Below are 19,062 nucleotides of genomic sequence, written 5' to 3'. Positions count from 1 at the left end.
CATTTGTCTTCATTGGTAAATTATGATTTAGGACACTGGACTCACATTTAAAAGATACATTTTGCATCACTTACAAATAATTCATTCTCAATGCAGTTCCGTTGTAGCCTACATCTTTATCTTACAAATTTCTGGCAGTAATGGATCACCAACATAATGCAAATTACGTGATTAAAGCTATGTATTATTATACCTTTGACTTAAACCTAATTTAGTTTTAACAGCTACTCCACAACTTCTACAGGGAAAACTTTCGACAACCTGTACAAAACTGAATACATTAGGTCATAAAATAATGTCTGGGAAATCATAACAACTGAAAGAAGTTACAACCATATAGATTTATTATTTATGAAATATAAATCAATATATCGATTTATGAAATGTGATGTTTTTCTGGAAACGTAAAAATGTTTGGTACACATGCACATTTACGTTCTATAAGTAAAGGCAGCAGAGTAGTAGTAGTTACATTTTAATATGGGTGACTGGAAAATATGGCATAAAATGTTTTCCTACGAATTCAGAGGAATAAAATATAATTTATTAATTTACACTTATACATTCCAGGAACAAAATCTTCTAACATTAGAGGTCCAGCAAACATCCAGTATGCAGCTAGTGTTTTACTTGCTGGCGTAGGCCATGATCTGCTCCTGTGGGTACAAGAAAAAACTTGAGGTAAGGGACATACAGGTAAGCAAGTCATAATTCACAATTTATAGTTTTAAATTGAGAAATGCACATCTTCCCACTTTTAATCATGAAGGGTGACACAAGTCCTTCATACATTACATTTTAGACACATAAACTAGCTGTAACATCTATAATAGAAACAGCAAAGGTGGGAGATATCCCTCGAGGCTTAAGACAAGTTACGGGCCCTCTGGTTGGAACCACTTAGTAAAGTAATGAAGCCGTTTCATAAGAGTGGCCTGTAATAAAAGGAGTGTGAAAACACAAGCCAACACCACCATGCATAGCCCTGCAACTCCACCCACACAATTTCGGTAACAGTAAATTTAGAGCTAAACATAGCCATAGTAGTAGCTCCTGACCATGTAAATTACAGGCACGGATAAGAGTAGAAAGGCATGTAATCAGAGGACAAGGTGGGGGGATGGGGTGAGAGAGGGGAAGAAGTCAGAGGAAGAGTGAAAGAGGAAGCTAAAGTTGGAGAGGTGAAAGAAGGCTAAAGCTGGAAGCAGAACAGAGCAGAGAAAGAGCCACAGATGACAGAAATGAACAAGAACATGAGTGGACTGCCACAGAGCTAAGGAAAAGAACAAGGTCCAAAATAATGGAATACGATGGAGAAAGGGAACAGATTGTTCAATACTTTAAGAGCAGGAAATAAAAATAAATCAGATATTTTGAAGGAAATGTGGGAAGAATAAGAGATGTGATCATACTTTAAGTGGAGGCAGTGCGTTGGTAGCCTGCAGCCCGAAGGTTCTCAATAGAACCATAGGGCCGGCATTAGTGGAGTACAGTCTCTTCATGAGGTCAACGGCTGCCATCATAGGAAGATTGTGTCGCTGACGTTCAGTCTCGAACTCCAACAAGTGCTGCATGGCTCCTAGAGTTCAAAGGAACAATGGTTAAACAGTAAAGCTTATGAAGTACTCTCTTTTTACAGCACAACAGTTTTCCTTTATGTTATCCATTTGGTACTTGCTGTCTGCACAGAATTGAAACCTTTTAGAATTTTTTTTTTTTTTTTTTACAGATTTCAACCACATTTAATACAATTTAATCCCATAAAATTCTAGTAATTTCAATCCAAAATCTAAAATCTTCTATATGAATGGATATGGAAATCATTAGTTACTGCTCTTAATTATACATATATGAATCAGTCAACACTTCCTCATAAGATTACCATTTGTGGCTGCAAAGAAATTTATGTGCAGTTCTTGGCAGGGGTGACAAGTAAAAACACTGTATACCGCTCCAGGACAACCAGTTCTTATTACTAAAGTTCACCCTCAATATAAGGAAATGGAAAAGAGCTTATGAAAAACCACAAAGAGCTCCAATGGGCTCTTCTGAACCAAAAGTATGCTACTTCAGGTATGAAATACTCTAAGATCTGACTGTACATAGAGCCTTCAAGTCCTTTGTTTCTTGTTTCATTTCTTCAACACGAGGCAGTTCTTCACAATATAGCTTATATAATGTATGAGTTTCTTATTAGATATGCAAATTACAATACTTCATCTAATATTTGATCTACATCTCTTTGTAGTCATGCAAGTACAAAGCCAGTGAATGATACATACATTCAGCTTGACTGCTGCTGATATTGGAACACTTACCAAGGTCTTTTCCATTAAATGCTGCTTGGCTAAGAACTTTTGTGAGATAGGCCACATCGCCAAAGCCCAGATTGGCACCTTGGCCTGCTAAAGGATGGACTCTGTGTGCAGCATCTCTAAAATTAGAAAGATCAGAAAATACAGAGAGGAAACCTTCAGTCAGGAGGACCCATATTTAACTTGACCGGCCAAACCTACAGAAATTTCCTCCTTGTGGATTCTATATAACCTTAGAAATACATCATCACATAGGTCTCAGACAACCACGTACTGTAAACAGTACAGCTGCACTATAAACCTATTGAGAGATTTCTCGTTTATATATACATATGGCTCTCCACTTATGGGGAAAAAATTCAATTCTGAACAAATTCTTAAACCAAAAATCGTTTCATTCAACTTTGCAAACATACCCAATAATGGCAACTCTGTGGCGGATGTATTCTGTGGCATGGCCCATGCCTAACGGGAACATGACCCGGCTCTTTGGGCCAATACCTGCAACGCTAGGTGGAAGCTGACGTGCAGAGCCACTGTCAGGCATCAGGACAGAAAGGGCCACCCGAAACAGAGAGCCGGCAGTCTCCACCAGTTCAGAATGGTTCTCATTACTCCACTGAAGAGAGTGAAACAGAGAGGTGAACAACAGTGCAATGGCACCAGAATGATATGTGCAAGAACCTCTATTCATAATAGAGTTGTTAAGCTTAAATTGGATGGAAGATGAGTGGAGAGCTCCTGCTAATGTCATTCCAAAATCTAAAATGTAAAAGGATGAATTGTGAAGCATTTTTTTCTAGAATGACTAAAAGCAAACCCCATAAAAGTCCATACATCTAGTGCACTGTAAAGCAAGCAAGTTTGAAAAATTATTCTGAAACCTACAAAAAAAAAAAAAAAAGTGAAACCAAATGATTCTCGTTTTTTGATATTTATTATATCCAGCTGAACTCTCTCTCTCTCTCTCTCTCTATATATATATATATTTCTTTTTTCTCCTGCAATAGCATACAGTTTCTTAAAAAATTCAGGAATCACAAATTAATTGTGGTTGATTCATATATCAACACTCCCAGTTTCTATTAATAAAAAACAAACAGGAAAACAAAAAAAAAACACAGGTAATACCTTACATTGGGGCACCTTCAAGTCAAAAAGGCTGAGAACCACTGCTTTTGAGGACTTTGAAAAGAGCACAGCATGGTATTTTTCAAATGTCACTTTTATAGTGCTTTTTTGTTCCTTTTTGGATTATGACAGTCCCTGGTCACTGCTGCTTTTTTATTGAATGGGAAAGAGCTCCGTAAACATCCTTCAGTGGAACACCACAATTTGAAGAAATAAAGTCATATGGGTTTAGAACGACATGAAGGAGAGTAAATATGGACATGATTTTTATTAACTGAATGCTATCTTTATCTTAGGCTCTAGAGGTAAGTTATACCTTCTTCCTTTTGTGCTATAAAAGCACTAAAGTCTTAAAACACAGGTAATTCAGCAGAGATGCAAAAAGCATGCCTAATTAAAGTAAAATGCTGAGCAGGCCACAAATTTGAGTTTGGTCTGTAGAAAAAACATTCCGTGGAGTAATGACCAACACTGGCAAACCTTGGGCTTAATTAGCAAACCAGTTTTGATGGCAAGTGTGACTCAGATGCAAAGGCCTGTGACCAGTAAGGCCAGTAAAAATAGCCAGCTTGGGAAAAGAGGAGTTGTTATTTTTTTGACAGAAACACAAACAAGAAAAAAAGGGTGTGAGGGTCAGTTTGAGGGCATTCAGCCGAAATGAAGAGAATGCAGAGCACAGATAGGACATTTAAATTAGGGCAGCATAATTACTGTATTTTCTGGACTATAAGTCACACTTTTTTTCATAGTTTGGCTGGTCCTGCAACTTATACTCAGGTGCCACTTATTTATAAAAATAAATATGACATGAACCGAGAGAGATGAACCAAGAGAAAAAATTACCGTCTACATCCGCGAGAGGGCGCTCTATGCTGCTCAGTGCTCCTGTAGCCTACACTGAAGACATAGAGCGCCATCTCGCGGCTGGAGACGGTAATGTTTTTTTCTTGTTTCTTGGGTCTAAATAAATGCGACTTATAGTCCAGTGTGACTTATAGTCTGAAAAATACGGTAATCAAATTAAATCGCAAAGGCAATAAGTTGCTATTAGACAGAAGCTGCGATTGTCACGCATATCATTCAGTGAATAACGGTTTTGTGATTAGTAGTAAATCTCCATCCAAAGGCTAGAGGGCACTCTCGTGCTGAAAATCCAAATATGTCCCAAAGAAGAAATCCATGAAACGCTACAGCTGAATAAACAAAAGATTTTTCTTCTTTCATCGATTCAACGTGACTAATAAACACACAAATACAGCAATATATGGTTTATCAGAATTATTATTATAATTTTCATCATAATGAAGTATATCTATAATGAAATGCTAATCGACATTAATCGACATAAGCCATTACCACTGCTTAGAATACAATTAAATATTGTGTGCCTTAATTATTCTGTTTAAGAAGCCACATCATCTCAAAGAAGGACTTATTTCAAACACTCGACTGATGTTATTAATTGAATTTGGAGTAAAATCATGTTATTAAATGTGGTATTTTTACGTGCTCTCAGATGAGGCAGCATTTACTACACAGAGCCGTAATTCACTGAGAAGATACACAAACAGCTGTCATTATCGCAAATGATTTCATAATCCTACAATTATATCGTCTGCGATTATGAACGCGATTTCACATAGCTTTTCAGAGAACTATGGCTATGTGTACTAAATGCTGCTCCACCTGAAAGCAGGTGATGGAGATTTACTATTAGTCACAGAAACGGCTTTACTGACAAAATGTGCATGACAATCGTGCAGGCCTAATTTCAATCAAAAATCACTTCTTTGTTATGTTATTCTACATACCAAAATTAACTAGTATGTATGTAAACTATGTAATACTGTAATAGCACAGAACTTGTAAGGTGTTCAGATTAGGAAGGTGGACCATACATGTGGCGACAGAGTCAGTGTGTACTCACAAATGCAGAGTTAATGGCATCTACAAAGCTCTCTTCATCCAGCTGTAGAAGTTCTTCAGCATGCTGATGACTGGTGGACCAGACCAGCGAGCTCTCCGTGTCTGACAACTGCACAGCAGACACATACACCACGTCTGGGCTTGAGTGCCATTACAAACACAAGCATTTTCCATCTAACCACTAAGCGATATCACGACGAGCCAATGAAACAAATCACAGTAAGACTGACATCATTTACAAGTAAAAGAAACTCTTATAGTCGGCTCACAGGAAGCATTGCAATGGGTCCGGTTGGTAGGAACCTCTGCCAGGCTACGTTGTTTTCTGTGGGCTGAAAAACAATATTGCAAGGTTAATGCATTCAGTGCAACCATATTTCTTCTGCAATATGACATTTCCGAGCAAATTACAGTATTCAAGAAGATGGGAGAAACCGATGATTTGAACTTGTAACTGGAGGATCATCATACCTCAGACAAATGCAGAACAGCGACGACTGCTGATTGATCGTAATTCCATTTGACTGTTGGGATGCCAGCCTCTCTCCGCACCATTGAGTTCGGCCCATCAGCACCAATCTGAAAGAGCCAATCAAACCTACTTTAAGAAGTTAAGGTTTTGCATATGCAGTTATGCACTGTTCTGTTTGTAATACCAAATGACAAACTGGATAAATTCTACAAACCAACAGCTTGGTGTGGAGAGTCTTTCCATTAGCTAGAGTCACTTGAACCCAAGGGATGGACTCAGAGACATGGTAAGGATGGGGCCAGGTGTACTTCACCACTTTTGTTCGGTACTGCACTTCAACATGGTCTGGTTTATACATGAATGATAATCACACCAAAAGACCATTACACATTAAAATAAAACACAAAAGGAGCATTAGACTAAATCTTGTTCGGTTCCACTTGAGAAATGGGAAAAAAACAAAACACAAACAGGGTTTGGCCATGACGAAGTAAAAAAATGAAGCACCATCAAACCACCTCATAAAACACAAAGTTGTTTTCCTTTCTCTGGTTGAGGCCTACTAGTACTGACAATTCTCTTAATGGCTTTGGCAAGTCCCCCATGGCTGACTAATGGTGTTTATCTACAAGCAAACCAAGCAATACTTATGATCAGCTGCCAATATCCTGCACACAACAGAGAACAAAAGTAAAGGAAGCAGAAAATCCACTTTCCTTAGAATCACTGGCGGTCTAGCGCATGAAAAGAATTCCGGTCGGAATTACGCCGACATTTCGGACTCTTGAGATCATTTTGTCCACAACATTGAACACTAGTTCTTGTGTACGGGTGAAACCTATTGGCTTGTTGCTGATTTGAGAGCAGAGTAACAGGAAAAAACAGCTGGCTGATGCATGTACGCTTTGTCTAGTACTTCAGCAGAAATAGCAGACTGTTAAAAAGCACCAACTTGATAGAAACACATGAACATGCACGTGCTACCGCACATCTGTTAAATGCAAGATGCATTTTAAAAAAGGCCTGTTTTTTAAAATAAGCCATTTTACAGAGCATGGCATGGAAAAGCCAAATGCAGAGCCTTGGAACGGTTTGGTTAATTACAACAACAAAATGTTACAGTAAAATGCTGTCCATTCTCAGGCACTCAGAGCAAGTGAGATGCTACGGCTGGAAAGGAATGTGTGTTTTTTTTTTTTAAATGGGTCAATAGACCACTGCACGTGTCCGAACTGGGTGGCGATTCTCGTGGGGCTTTTGACTCCCACCAAAAGTAATGTGCTGGATGATCGAAATAGCAGGAAAAACACGGATGCGTCCAAAGAAGTGGAATCTTTAGGATTTCGAAAAAACAGAAGAAGAAAGATGTTCAAAAGGAGTACGAGTACAAATAAACATTTTGCCAAGAGAGGAAGGATTGGCTTGTGGTGACATCATTTGCCAAGCCATCCCTAAAACTAATTAACATGGAGACCACTCAGTGCTCGAGAGTGCTGGGGAAAACATTTGGAAAAAGCACGGCAAAAGCAACGATTAGGGACATTTCATCATGTAATGATAAACGTTCACTGTGCGAAGCAATGATTAATAAAACTAACACATAAATTGAGCCATCCAGATGAAACATCAAAATGTGGATCCGTTACCAGAGAGAGTCTGCAGCTGTTTGGTGAGGGCGGCCACAATGATGTCGTTCTCAACGATGTACGCCATCTCGTCCTGCAGATTCTCCTTATCAAATGTAATCAGGGCATCTGAACAAGCATCCCAAACCTAAAGCAAAGAACCAAATTATTGCTGTGGTTTACAACTCTATCCTTATGCGACCGCTCGGGCGCTATTTATGGATTTCCAAAAGAGCACGTGCTTCATTGAACTTGAACACATCAAAGCAGTTTGACTGAGCGAAGAGTTTCGCCAGACACTCCAACCAAACATCAGCCACCAACAGCCTTTGAGGTTGCACGGTTGACTTTGTAAACGCACTGGGGTGAGGCAGAAATGTAAAATGCCATTCTTCGTGGCGATTTATGCTTGTATTTATAGTTAAGCCAATAATAAATAACAAATATGCGAACATTACTGTCGAGCTAAGTTTGTTTCATCCGAGTTGCCTTGCAACTTAGTTCATAAAACATGCAGAGGGTTTTAAATGCAAAAGGTCTTGGTGATGGATGCAGCTATATTTTAAAAACTAAAATGACTTGTAACTAAGGTGACTAGCAAACACCTAAATCCATGAGTAACATGGATTCAGAAGGACTGTTCTATCCTTCTTGTTTTACAGCCATGCTAAAACCACTAATAGTAGTGGTTTTGCAATTTTTGATACATGGTTACGTGGAAGATTTAAAACGTGACCAACCCACAATTATAAGGATTTTACACATAGGAAAAACACAGCTGTTGATAAGTTTTGGAGTTGCTATGCACGTCCAGTCGCTGCCAAATTAAAACGTCCCTTGCCAAAATGACCCTTTTAACGCGATCATTTCTGTAACAAAGATACCAAAAAAGATTCAGACCACTGAGGATGAAAACAAATCTAGCTGATAACACTTTAGGGAACCTCCACACTTTTTTTTCTGGAAACAATGCACTTCCCAAGCCCGCTTTAGTCGCTTTCCTCCAACCGCTTGAATTTAATTGGAGGGCAAGAGGGAACCTAGCTCAGTTTCATTCTTGTTTGGACATAAACGCACTCACAAACAAAAAACAACAAAAAAATACATTCTTAAAGGATAAAGGAAAAGTATAATGGGTGAGGTATATCACTATAAAGTTCACACTGATGACACCCCTCAGTTTGTCCAGAAACCACAGGATTTCATTCTGGCAGTGTAAAAAAATCCACATCTTACAGGAGAAACCCCAAATCGGCATAGTAAACGAAGGGATCTCTGCAGCTTTCAAACGCTCTCCCTGCATCTGAATCTTCGTAATTAGTAGACACGGTTAAATTTATGTCATCCCGCTAAATACAACTCTAATAGATCAACTGTGGCCAGCAATCAAAACCAAGCTTCACTGTCAGGTTGCGATGTGGAGTTTGAGGTTCTGCATCTCTAATGTATGTTTTGTATTCGGAGGCTGTGGTTCTGTAGCATTGATTTATGGTTGGCTGCTTACAGTGCGATGAGGCAAACAAGGAAGAGCGAAACACGACACAGCTGTTTTTAATGGAGTGGCTTCCTGCTAGGAGTAAAATAAGCAGGTAAGGTCATAGTAAATTACTGTGTTGGTTACACATAATGTGTTTTTGTTTAGTGGTTAGCTGCTTTTAAATGAATCACGTTTCTTTTGGTGTGATACTTGATTAATCCATTAACATATCTAATTGTAAAGTGCTATCCTTAGTAGGGTGTTCTTATGGACATTCTATGAAGTGGCAGGTAACACTGTTGTGTGCGAATATGATTATCATTCAGTAGAACGTAGAACTATCATTGCATAATGGCACCGCCCAAGTAATCATTGTATCACAACACACTGGTTTTACTGACCTGCATTTTATTATATGGCTTGCATCTCATATTTACAATATGGTCCCAAGCACCAAGACCTGTAACACAATAGGACACAATTAAAAAGGTTACCCTTTATCATATCCAACCACAGCTAAATGTAGTAACGGAAAAAGTGCACAGCGCAAGAGAGAAGGCTACCTACTGACCCACTTCCTGGTGAATCTTTCATATACAAACATCATACTGTAAATAGTTTTAATGACAGGAGTGCAGTTTCAGAGCTCTGAATGAAACAGATGTACTTATCCTGACCACAGACCTTGTGATTGGATTGTGCCTCCACATTACCTAAAGTACTGGTTCTAAATGATGCCCAACATTGCCCATAATGCAAACATGCATTCTGTGGACACAATCAAAAGCATATGTTTCGTTCGACATAACACACTGTGTAGCCTGGCAACGGAGGGTGGCTCTGTGTCCATGGCATCACATCTACTACTGTCCAGCTAAAATCTGTTGTTTGTTTGTTTTTTAGCCAAACCCTTTCTGTAGTTCTTTATTTTGATATTTGTGACTTTTAAAATATACTGGTAAGAAATCTGATCTGCTATCAAGGGGTTAAGGGAACTGTCCTTTTAATCAATGTTAAATATAAAAAATGTAAGTCATTTCATTTATTTGGATGTCAAAAGAGAACGTTTAAAAAAAAAAGAAAACAATATATTCTGTTCCCCAATATATTCTATTACACACTATGTAGATATTATTCCACAATGTAGATATGACAAGTAATGATGATTATGCTTTTAGATCTTCAGTTTTTAGTTTAAGGACTTTTGTAATTTTACTGATTTATTAATTTTCAATTAATATTTAGTTTTAGTTATTTTAAAACTTGAACTCAAACATATTAATTTTAGCTAACTGCCAAGGCAACAATTTGAATGTTCCATGAGTTATTTATATTTTACAATAAGGTTCAATTGGTTCACATGAACAATGAAAAATCATTTATTAATCTTAGTTAATGTGGAATCCAACATTTTCTAATAGATTAATAAAATGAAAAGTTGTATCTGTTAATATTAATGGACCTGAGCTAACATTAACTAACAATGAACAGTTGTATTTTTATTAATGCACTGCTCATTGGAAGTTAATGTTAGTTAATGCATTAAATATATATAATATATATATATAACAATATAGTCATAGTTGATAAATATCGTTAACAAATGGAACCTTATTGTAAAGTGTTACCTAATTCTTTACCTTTCTGCAGTTTTATTTTGGTTAGGTTTTGGTTAACAACTTCAACACCAACTATATGGTTTTTAAGAGACTATATTCTATTTGTATTTAATGGCGTCCATTTTTGGAAGACATGGATGAATAAATTAAGAATTATGATTATTTTTGGAACTACCCAAGGTAGATAAAATGGATTGTAGGGTGTTCCTTTAAGAACCATGTGAGTGGCATATGAACCACACAGAAAGAAAAATGTAAAAAGCTACACAAGTCCGTACCACTAAGAAGCGTTGCTGAACCTGGGCTGATGGAGCTGACCCTTGTACTGTAGGTCTCTGGAACCCTGTCCATCTCTTTTTTGTGACCAGCTTCCAGCAGAAGAATCTTTTTCCCTGCCAAATTTGGATCTAAACCTGAAAGAAGTACAGATTAAATGTTGTGTGATTTATTTTCTTTCCATTGCCCTTTCTAAATCACTGTTATGATGCTCCTTCTGGCATTTTGCATGTTTTTACCAATGCATTTGAATAAGAACTTATTAAAAGTTTGCATAAAATCTGTGCGTTGATTGCACGCTGCTTACTTTAGCACCCATTGTTGTACAACCGCAATTGCACCCTTCACCTCCAACTCAAACACTTTCATCAAGCAAAATAATAACCTCTCTTTGCGTGAAAAAACAAGGGTGAAGAAAAGTCACGGGAAGGACTTTATTACAACTTGGAATGCAACGTAGGAGAGTGGAGATGAGGGGCAAGAGCAGGCTGGGTCACTGTGCATGTCAGGGACACTCACTCACCCAAAGAACACGCCATAGCGGTGCCCACCATTCCCCCTCCGGATATGATAACGTCAAAGAGCTCGTTTTGAGAAGAGCTGGATTCCTCATCTCGCTCGGAGGACGCGACTCCTCGACGCAGCGCTCGCGCTCCATTGAGTGCCCTCAGTGCAGCACACTGCCGTCCTTTCCCGAGCGCTGCTAGTGTAGCTTTCGTAAAAGTGAACATTCTATCGAGACAACAGACGTTGTTACAACCAATAAGCCTTAAAGTACAATTCTAACCCTCTTCGTTATATCTGTCCTGTTATTGACAATAACGGGTGTTGTATCTATCTGTCATCCAGCCATGTTGTTGAAAGATGAACACGTAAGAATTCTGTTTGCTACACTCCTTCCGGATTTTAAAAGCCACTGAAATAATGAAAACGAATCATTCCCAAAACATTTAATTTGTCTTTACTTTACCAGGTGAAATGTATGTCACACACAGTTGTATAAAACGACAGCAGCTTCAGCTTGTTTCTTTTAAAACACTTTTACTTCTCAGCTCTTGTTCAGAGGTTGTAGCGCGACGGAAGCATGTTGATTTTAGCACCCTCTGTCGTCGTGGAGTCAAGTCCGTTTAGTTTCTTTAAACATGAACCTAGGCAACATGTATTCGTGTTGTGTTGCTTCACACAGTGTTTGCTGAAATAGATGCTGTGCTTTATCTAGTGTTCCCGGAATAAACTCATAGTGTGGTAAACTGAGGACTCGGTGCTGGTGCTCAGGCGCCGGTGGGTGGTGACTGTCACTGCCGCAGAGATCACGATATCCGCCGGTTCCTGCTGGGAGATGGAGTGTGTCTTGATCTCTCTGAGTTAATGGATGAGTGTTTCACTGATGTCCTCATAGCGGGCTCGATCACACCACGGATCAGATGACAATGGTGAGAAAAAATAATTAATGTCGGAAGAGGATGTGGAGGACCAGAGTTTGAGTTCAGATGGAAACACGTCTGATATGTTCCAGTGTATTTATCGATTTAACACTGATGAATCTGCGTTTGCTATTGATAATTTCATTCATTTCGAATCGCTTTTAGCGAAGGCGAACAACGAAAACAGAGCGCGACTCGACTATGCGCGTTTGGGGTTGCCATAGTAACAACATTTACGCTGGTGACGACCTTCAACACAGTTCAGAAACAACAACAACAAAAGACAACATCAATATTTTGATAACAATGTTATTTTCTTTTATATATATATATATATTTAAATATTTAACATATTTAATTTAAATTTAATTTTAATCATTTTAATTTTAAATGTAAAATATATATATATATATATATATATATATATATATATATATATATATATATATATATATATATAATTATTTATCAAAACATTCATGGAAATCAGTGCTGTCTATGGGACGTTGTTCAGTCAGTCCAATAACAATATTTCTTGTAACATTAGATTTCCAAAATACTATAGTTTCGCTTGCATAGCAGGTCATAATACATTTTAAATAGTGTTTTTAATTACAATATTTGAAATTATAATTTGGTGGCTGGTCATTCAGCTCCTTTCTTATTTCAAACCTAAAACAATTCATTAATCGAACGAACAAACTAAATACAGTTTTTCTGTGCAGATCTCTCCCACTTTAGATATCCCTAGATCTGAAGAGGGAGACAATGTGCACGTTTCGGAAAGCCTGCTGTCCTGTCATGAGGATAGGGATAAGTCTGATGTATCTCTTGAGTTGCATTTGGAGGCTCTGAAGGCCAAACGCAAGCAGCATCTGGAGAAACTAGAGCTCCGGCACCAGAATGGCCTGGAGAAGAGGCTCCTGCAGAACTCCCTGCTCACTTCAAGCACCGAATGGATACTGAAATCCAAAATACCCCAGCAGAGCATCAGCCATCATGATAGGCCCAACTCAGAGAACGGCAGACACCCCAGGTAATTCAAATCCTAAATTTGAAAGCGATGGTCTCATAGATCTTGTACTGAAACACACGTCTTCCAATATTGTCCGTAGTTCAAAGGTGATTCTCCAGAATTTGACCTCAAATGGATTTAAAGCACCAAGAGCTACTGGAACTAATTCTTTGGGAACAGTGCCAGAGCGACCGAGGAAGCCTCTCCCTCAGGATTCACGGAAAGCCAAAGAGGAGGCAGACCTGGCTGAGTGTCAGAAACAGTTTCGCGTCGCTCCCGTCCCTGAGCACATCTCAAAGCCTCTTTATGAGGACCTCATCCATGAACAAGAGCGCTTGAGGAAGGAAGGTCGCGAGCAGAGGAGAGATTTCCTCTTGACCACGCAGAAGCCCTTCAGGTTCCACAAGAAGCAGGAGAAGAAGCGAGAGAGGCTGAAGGAGGAGACGGCCTCTGCTGATAAAAGTGAAAAAACAGAACCAGTTTGTGTGAGGAAACCTATACCGAAAGCGGTCTTAGACCCCAGCTTCTCTGAGCAAATGAGAGGTGCATTTATTTGATTATTTATCAAAATCAAATTATTATATGCACTCTTGTATGTACTAAACACAGTATGAAGAGTTCAGATGCAAAAGCCTCCAAGTGCAGTTTGAAAGAGCAGGCTCCTGCTGTATTTATAGATTCAGTTCATTTCACTTTAATGGCAATTACAGTATTAGATTCTAGAATTATAGAGAAAAATGCAAAAAAAAAAAAAAAAAATTTGAAGATTTCAAAAGGCCCTTAGAAGCTTGCATCTTAGCTCTTCATATGTAACATATTAAAAGAAAAACTTTACATAAAAATTATAATTTAAGTTTCATTTGAATATTTAAATCATCCTAATTTACTCACCTTCTAAACCTGTTGTTATGTGATGCCGGTTCAGAGCAGGAGCAGCGAAGGAAGATTCGCATTCATCTGAGAGCTCAGGAGACTCTGAAAGCCTCCTCAGCACCCATTCAGAGACAGGAACCCAGTGCAGATAGACAGACACGCAGTGCTCAGAAGAGCAAAAGCAAGATGCTGGGTTACTTGGACCAGAAGCTGTCCTTCAGACCTAAAACTAACACTACCGTGCCTGACTTTGATAAGCTTTACCAGGCCTTTCAACAAAAGGCAATGGAGGCTGCAGAGAGGAGAGATGTCACTCACTGTAAACCTTTCCAGCTGCGCACATCCACGCTACAGCCACGCCACAGGAGCCCAGAAAACCCACAGGTTTCTATCTAGATGATTCAGTTTAGATTCATTTAATGCAAATCCTACGTGAAATGTGTTTTGTTGAGCATGCAATTATTCTTGACTAGAAATCTAGAGACAAGACGAATCTAAAGAGAAGCAGTTCATTTGGTGGCCTGACATCACTGTCGATGGACACTCTTCCAACTTACATAACAGATGCGGCCAGGAAGAGATCCATGGCTGTAAGGTGAGCCTGATGCCCGTCAATGAATAAAAACATTAAAACCAATAAAAGTAGTCAGATGTTCTTTTGGTGAAATTTTAGACAAGGGATGTATAATCTGTCTCCCAGGAGATCTTTGGAGCTGAAGGACCTGAAGGAGCAGGAGAATGCAAAGTGGATGAAGGAGCACAGAATCAAGTCTCAAGCTATGAGCAGGGCAGTAGCAATGAGAGCCAAGGCAATGGACCCTCATAAAAGTCTTAAAGAGGTCTACCAGGAGAAACTCAAACAGAACCGGTGAGCACTAAAAAAAAAAAAAAAAAAAAATGTCTGCAGCCAAGCCAGGAATGCAATAATTGATTATGAGTTGTTGTGAATGTAGGCAAGCTGATCTGGAGAGGATGAAAGATTATCAGAAAGAGCTGAAAGAGATCAAAACCAGAGTAACGTCTCGCCCGTACCTGTTTGAGCAGGTGTCACAGGTACACCCCTTAATATCCAAAATCCACTCTTCTTCCAAATAATCTACCTTTTATATTTGACCATATGCATATGCCTAATGCTTTCAGAAAAATGCCAAGAATAATGCTGAACGCAGATACAGGAATACTTTGGAACAAGCAGGTCTGGACGAAAATTTTGTGAGATCAAAGGGAGAAACAAATAAAGCCATCCATGTGGACAATGAGTCTGCGGATGAGGATCATGACAGCACTGAAAGCCAAACCCAGGAGAGGTATGGAGACACATGAACGACGGGGTTTCAAATTAATCTGCACTTCTTTTTTTTTGTTGCAGTGATTATTATCACAGAGCGGAAAACAAATCTGTTCAATGCAAAGTGTGTTGAAGTATTTATCCAAGTTTTAATGAACGGTTTGGCATGACTCTCGTGTGACCCGTACCCATCAAAAAAAAATAATCTAACTCGATGCAAATACAGTAGACGCGGTTTTGACATGAAAAGATCTATTTATTATACATCTTTCTTTTTATGAGTTCATGTCAGCTTTATTGTCATTGGCAAGGCGAAAAAGCAACCATGCAAATATGATGTAGGAGACATATGGATACATGCTGTTCTGCTATCCTTTTATTTACAGTGCAGGAAGTGGGGAAGACAGTGTCACAAATGAGGAGGAAAAAGAAGAGAATGTGGAAACCAAAGGGGAAGAGTTGTGCTGACAGACGCGGTTGGTGGGCCAGCGTATTTCATCCATATTCCATATGTGCAGGGGAGACTGTGGTCAGACAACAAATTGTTGACAGATCATTTCAGTTATGTGCATGATTTACTTGAATACAGATTTTATTTTTTAGTACTGTATATTGTGCCAGTGAATCAGTGTGGGTCTTTATAGAGCTGAGCCCTCTTGTTTGTTAAAGTTTTTGTTCAATAGAGAAAGGATTCAATAAATTCCATATGTATTTTTAATGAAACAGAAAATCAAAAGCAAGTTTAATTGTATGATTCTAAGCATGTTATGGGGGCTACCGACCCAACAAAGGAATAAGTAACTAAAAAACACTTGGCAACCAGAGGAGCTGCATATTAAAAGCAGTTTATTTGCTCGAGGTCTACTTACTGCACATTAAATCATCTTGTAAACCACAGAAACAGATCTTGGGTTTGGTGTTGGGCACCCTCAGGGTTTGCAAACAGTAAACTGGGGAAGCCTTGTCTTGGCACGAACACATCTTCCACCTTGGGTCTGTTAAATGTGGCTTTGAACGTCTGCTATAATTATGATTATAATTAATTATAATTATGAACTATAACTGTCACAGCAACTAGCTTTATTCACGAAACTCCATTTGAATGAGTACACAAATATCATTCTAAGAGAAGTCTTCTTTAGCACAAGGCCCATCTGAAATTCTCATTCCTGAAGTCAGGTTATTTTGAGAGTCATTGCACTGGTTGGGTAAACAGCCCTGAACATTTATCCTCTATTGGAAAAAGAGCTTGTGCTAGTGTATTTGGCCACATCAAGAGCTTTTTACTCCAACTGGCTTCTTCAGTCCTGGTTGGATGTTCTGTGTTTTTTTTAAGGAATTAAAGGAATTTGTGTTTCTGTGTATAGGGATGGAAAGTTCTTAGTTATTTTAAAGATTTTGAAGCATAATTTCTGCTTTTGCTGTTACATGATGATCTCAAGATGGAACATAATTACTTTAAACAAGCCTTGTAGCATGCAGTTTATTTTAAAGGCTAAATTTTAACTTTTGGTGAAAATATGATGGCAAGTCTTGTCTATTTTGTTGTACAACTTGTATATTTAGTGGTTGAAAGAGTGATGAAACTGAAAAATTAAATGAGTCAACTGCACATTTGAAGATGACTACCCAGTTTCACCTCATGATACCCATTCATTCTGTTTCGGAAATTCCTTTTTTGTTTTGGATAAATGAGGTTTAAGTGGAAGTAGGGTTTTGTTCCAATTCTTATACTGGTATACACTGGAATTATGTCTTTTACTGGTAATGGGAGGGTCAGGGGGTCAAGATTTGGTAGCAGTTTGGTGCATCATTTCGAAAGGATTTACAGGTTGTGTGTATATGAACATCACCACAAAATCCTACAAATGGAAAGTTTAGATTTTCTAAGAGCTCAAGTCTCAGACTTGGGGTGTGTCAGTGGAAAAAAAAGAAAAAAACATGGAGGATGGGATGCTGTATTTTTTATGCCAATCCAAAAGTTTGCATCACACTGGTTTCTTCCACACAAAAAGCCAATAGAATCTTGCCTTTTGGATTATCGCAGAAATGCAGCCCTGTTAACAACAGAAGTTCATAATTCATGATAATCTTCACAAATGAACACAACTTTATGTCGGCACCGATAGTCTCGTGGGCAGTGTGCTGACATATTGCACTAAAAGTGTCCCAAGTTCAAATCCAGGCTCAAGGACCTTTCCCCTATTTGCAGGAATACAATAAACACCACAATTTTATAAAAGCGGACTAGTAAATAGATGAGTTTACACATTCAGCGTGATCCCAGTCAACCTCTGTAGTCCCATTTAGCCACGGGGTAATTCTATTTCAAGACATGTAAATGCTTAAGAAAATCACGAGTATGGTATATCTGATGTATTTTATGCGCTAAAATAAAACATGAAAAATATATTGAGCTTGTGCTAACCAAAAAACAACAACAACCACAATTAAAAAACATTGATTTCAGAAACAATGGAATCAGAAGTTCAAAAAACTTTAAACTGTAATTCTAAGGATGCATTGTTTGTAGCTTACAGTAAAGGGTACTTAAAAGAGTATCATTCTCCAGTGATGACTATTCAAAAGTAGCTATGTATTCTGATGATATATATATATATATATATATATATATATATATATATATATATATATATATATATATATATGTTGAGGTAATGTTATCATACTAAGACATTTCTTTTTTTATATCTGTTAAATATGTGGATACCATAAAGCTGACTGACAAAACTGAGTGTCTGTCTGGTCTGTTTCATGCACACACATCACTCAAGTCGTTTAGGGAGGACAGAACGCTGCGTTTGAGTGACAGCTTCTATCTTCAGCTTTAAGTGTCTGATAACTGAAAGTTCAAGCGCTCCTGCGAGGTCGCCATGGCAACTGGGCTCTCTCCTGTCACACTATCTTCAAGTGACACAACCGAATGTCCCTTAGACTGATAACATGAAAGATATACCTCTGAATCAGGTTGGACATAAGATGCTAATTATTCATGGAATCCATGCAAATACATTTGTTCTTCTACATGTAATCATGAAAAAACAATAAAATAAACAGAGGGATTGACTAAGATTTTTCAAGAATGATCCTGTTAAGCTGGACGAAGGTGAATGAGTTTAATTGAACTTAAATGCACAGGTTACAACATTATGATTTCAAAATTTCTATTCCTTAATAATATGTTCAAGTTCAAGGCATGTCAAATTGTCGACTAAAAATGTCAAAATAAAGTTTCTTCCATAGTTATCTGACATCATACTGTAACTTTACACAACCATTTGAAAGTTTGATAAGATTCTTAATATTTTTGAAAGAACTTTCCCACCAAGTCTCTATAAGATGATCAAAAATACAGTAAAAGTAGCAATATTTTGAAATATGAATTACAATTTAAAATAACTTTATTATTACTTTATTATTATTATTACAACATATTTTACGATCTTTGAAGCCTGCGATGGAAAACTACATTTTCATCATCTTTATTCAAGTCTTCAGTGTCACATGATCTTTCAAAAATCATTCTAATATAATTATTCAGTGCTCAAGAAACCTACACAAAACAGAAGAGCAGCATTTATTTGAAAGAACTGTTTGTGA

At 38.0% G+C, this 19,062-nt stretch overlaps 2 protein-coding genes across 3 annotated transcripts; one reads left to right on the top strand and one right to left on the bottom strand.

Moving 5' to 3' along the window:
- Positions 1-322: 322 nt before the first annotated feature.
- Positions 323-12,067, bottom strand: coq6 (coenzyme Q6 monooxygenase). 2 transcript variants are annotated; one of them, XM_052581300.1, is made up of 13 exons: positions 11,812-12,067; positions 11,365-11,573; positions 10,844-10,978; positions 9,348-9,406; positions 7,491-7,617; positions 6,059-6,189; positions 5,844-5,951; positions 5,642-5,704; positions 5,374-5,481; positions 2,732-2,934; positions 2,319-2,434; positions 1,413-1,579; positions 323-656 (listed from the first exon to the last, which is right to left on the bottom strand). In XM_052581300.1, the coding sequence occupies exons 2-13, from the start codon at positions 11,570-11,572 to the stop codon at positions 627-629; spliced, it is 1,455 nt and encodes a 484-aa protein (XP_052437260.1). In that variant the 5' UTR covers position 11,573; positions 11,812-12,067; the 3' UTR covers positions 323-626. The 2 variants fall into 2 exon arrangements, with proteins under 2 accessions (XP_052437260.1, XP_052437262.1); XM_052581302.1 differs by lacking the exon at positions 11,812-12,067 and having other exon boundaries at positions 11,365-11,804.
- A 2-nt stretch (positions 12,068-12,069) lies between these two features.
- Positions 12,070-17,133, top strand: fam161b (FAM161 centrosomal protein B). Its single transcript, XM_052581299.1, has 9 exons — positions 12,070-12,274; positions 12,991-13,301; positions 13,381-13,823; positions 14,206-14,537; positions 14,627-14,748; positions 14,854-15,021; positions 15,107-15,206; positions 15,294-15,460; positions 15,828-17,133. Exons 1-9 carry the CDS (start codon positions 12,266-12,268, stop codon positions 15,907-15,909), a joined length of 1,734 nt encoding a protein of 577 aa, XP_052437259.1. The 5' UTR covers positions 12,070-12,265; the 3' UTR covers positions 15,910-17,133.
- The last annotated feature ends 1,929 nt before the right edge of the window (positions 17,134-19,062 follow it).

The sequence above is a fragment of the Carassius gibelio genome, chromosome B17 (assembly GCF_023724105.1).
Source record: "Carassius gibelio isolate Cgi1373 ecotype wild population from Czech Republic chromosome B17, carGib1.2-hapl.c, whole genome shotgun sequence".
Taxonomy (NCBI): Eukaryota; Metazoa; Chordata; class Actinopteri; order Cypriniformes; family Cyprinidae; genus Carassius; species Carassius gibelio.
Note: the sequence above shows the minus strand (reverse complement) of the source record. Positions and strands in the feature narration are given on the sequence as shown.

Coding starts and splice junctions, on each gene's coding strand:
- coq6 (XM_052581300.1), bottom strand. CDS start 11,572: ATGTTCACTTTTACGAAAGCTACACTAGCAGCGCTCGGGAAAGGACGG. Junction 5,952..6,058: donor CTCTCCACACCAAGCTGTTG/GTTTGTAGAATT, acceptor TGGCTCTTTCAG/ATTGGTGCTGATGGGCCGAA. Junction 1,580..2,318: donor ATTTAATGGAAAAGACCTTG/GTAAGTGTTCCA, acceptor TTTGAACTCTAG/GAGCCATGCAGCACTTGTTG.
- fam161b (XM_052581299.1), top strand. Junction 14,538..14,626: donor GGAGCCCAGAAAACCCACAG/GTTTCTATCTAG, acceptor ATTCTTGACTAG/AAATCTAGAGACAAGACGAA. Junction 15,461..15,827: donor GAAAGCCAAACCCAGGAGAG/GTATGGAGACAC, acceptor TTTTATTTACAG/TGCAGGAAGTGGGGAAGACA.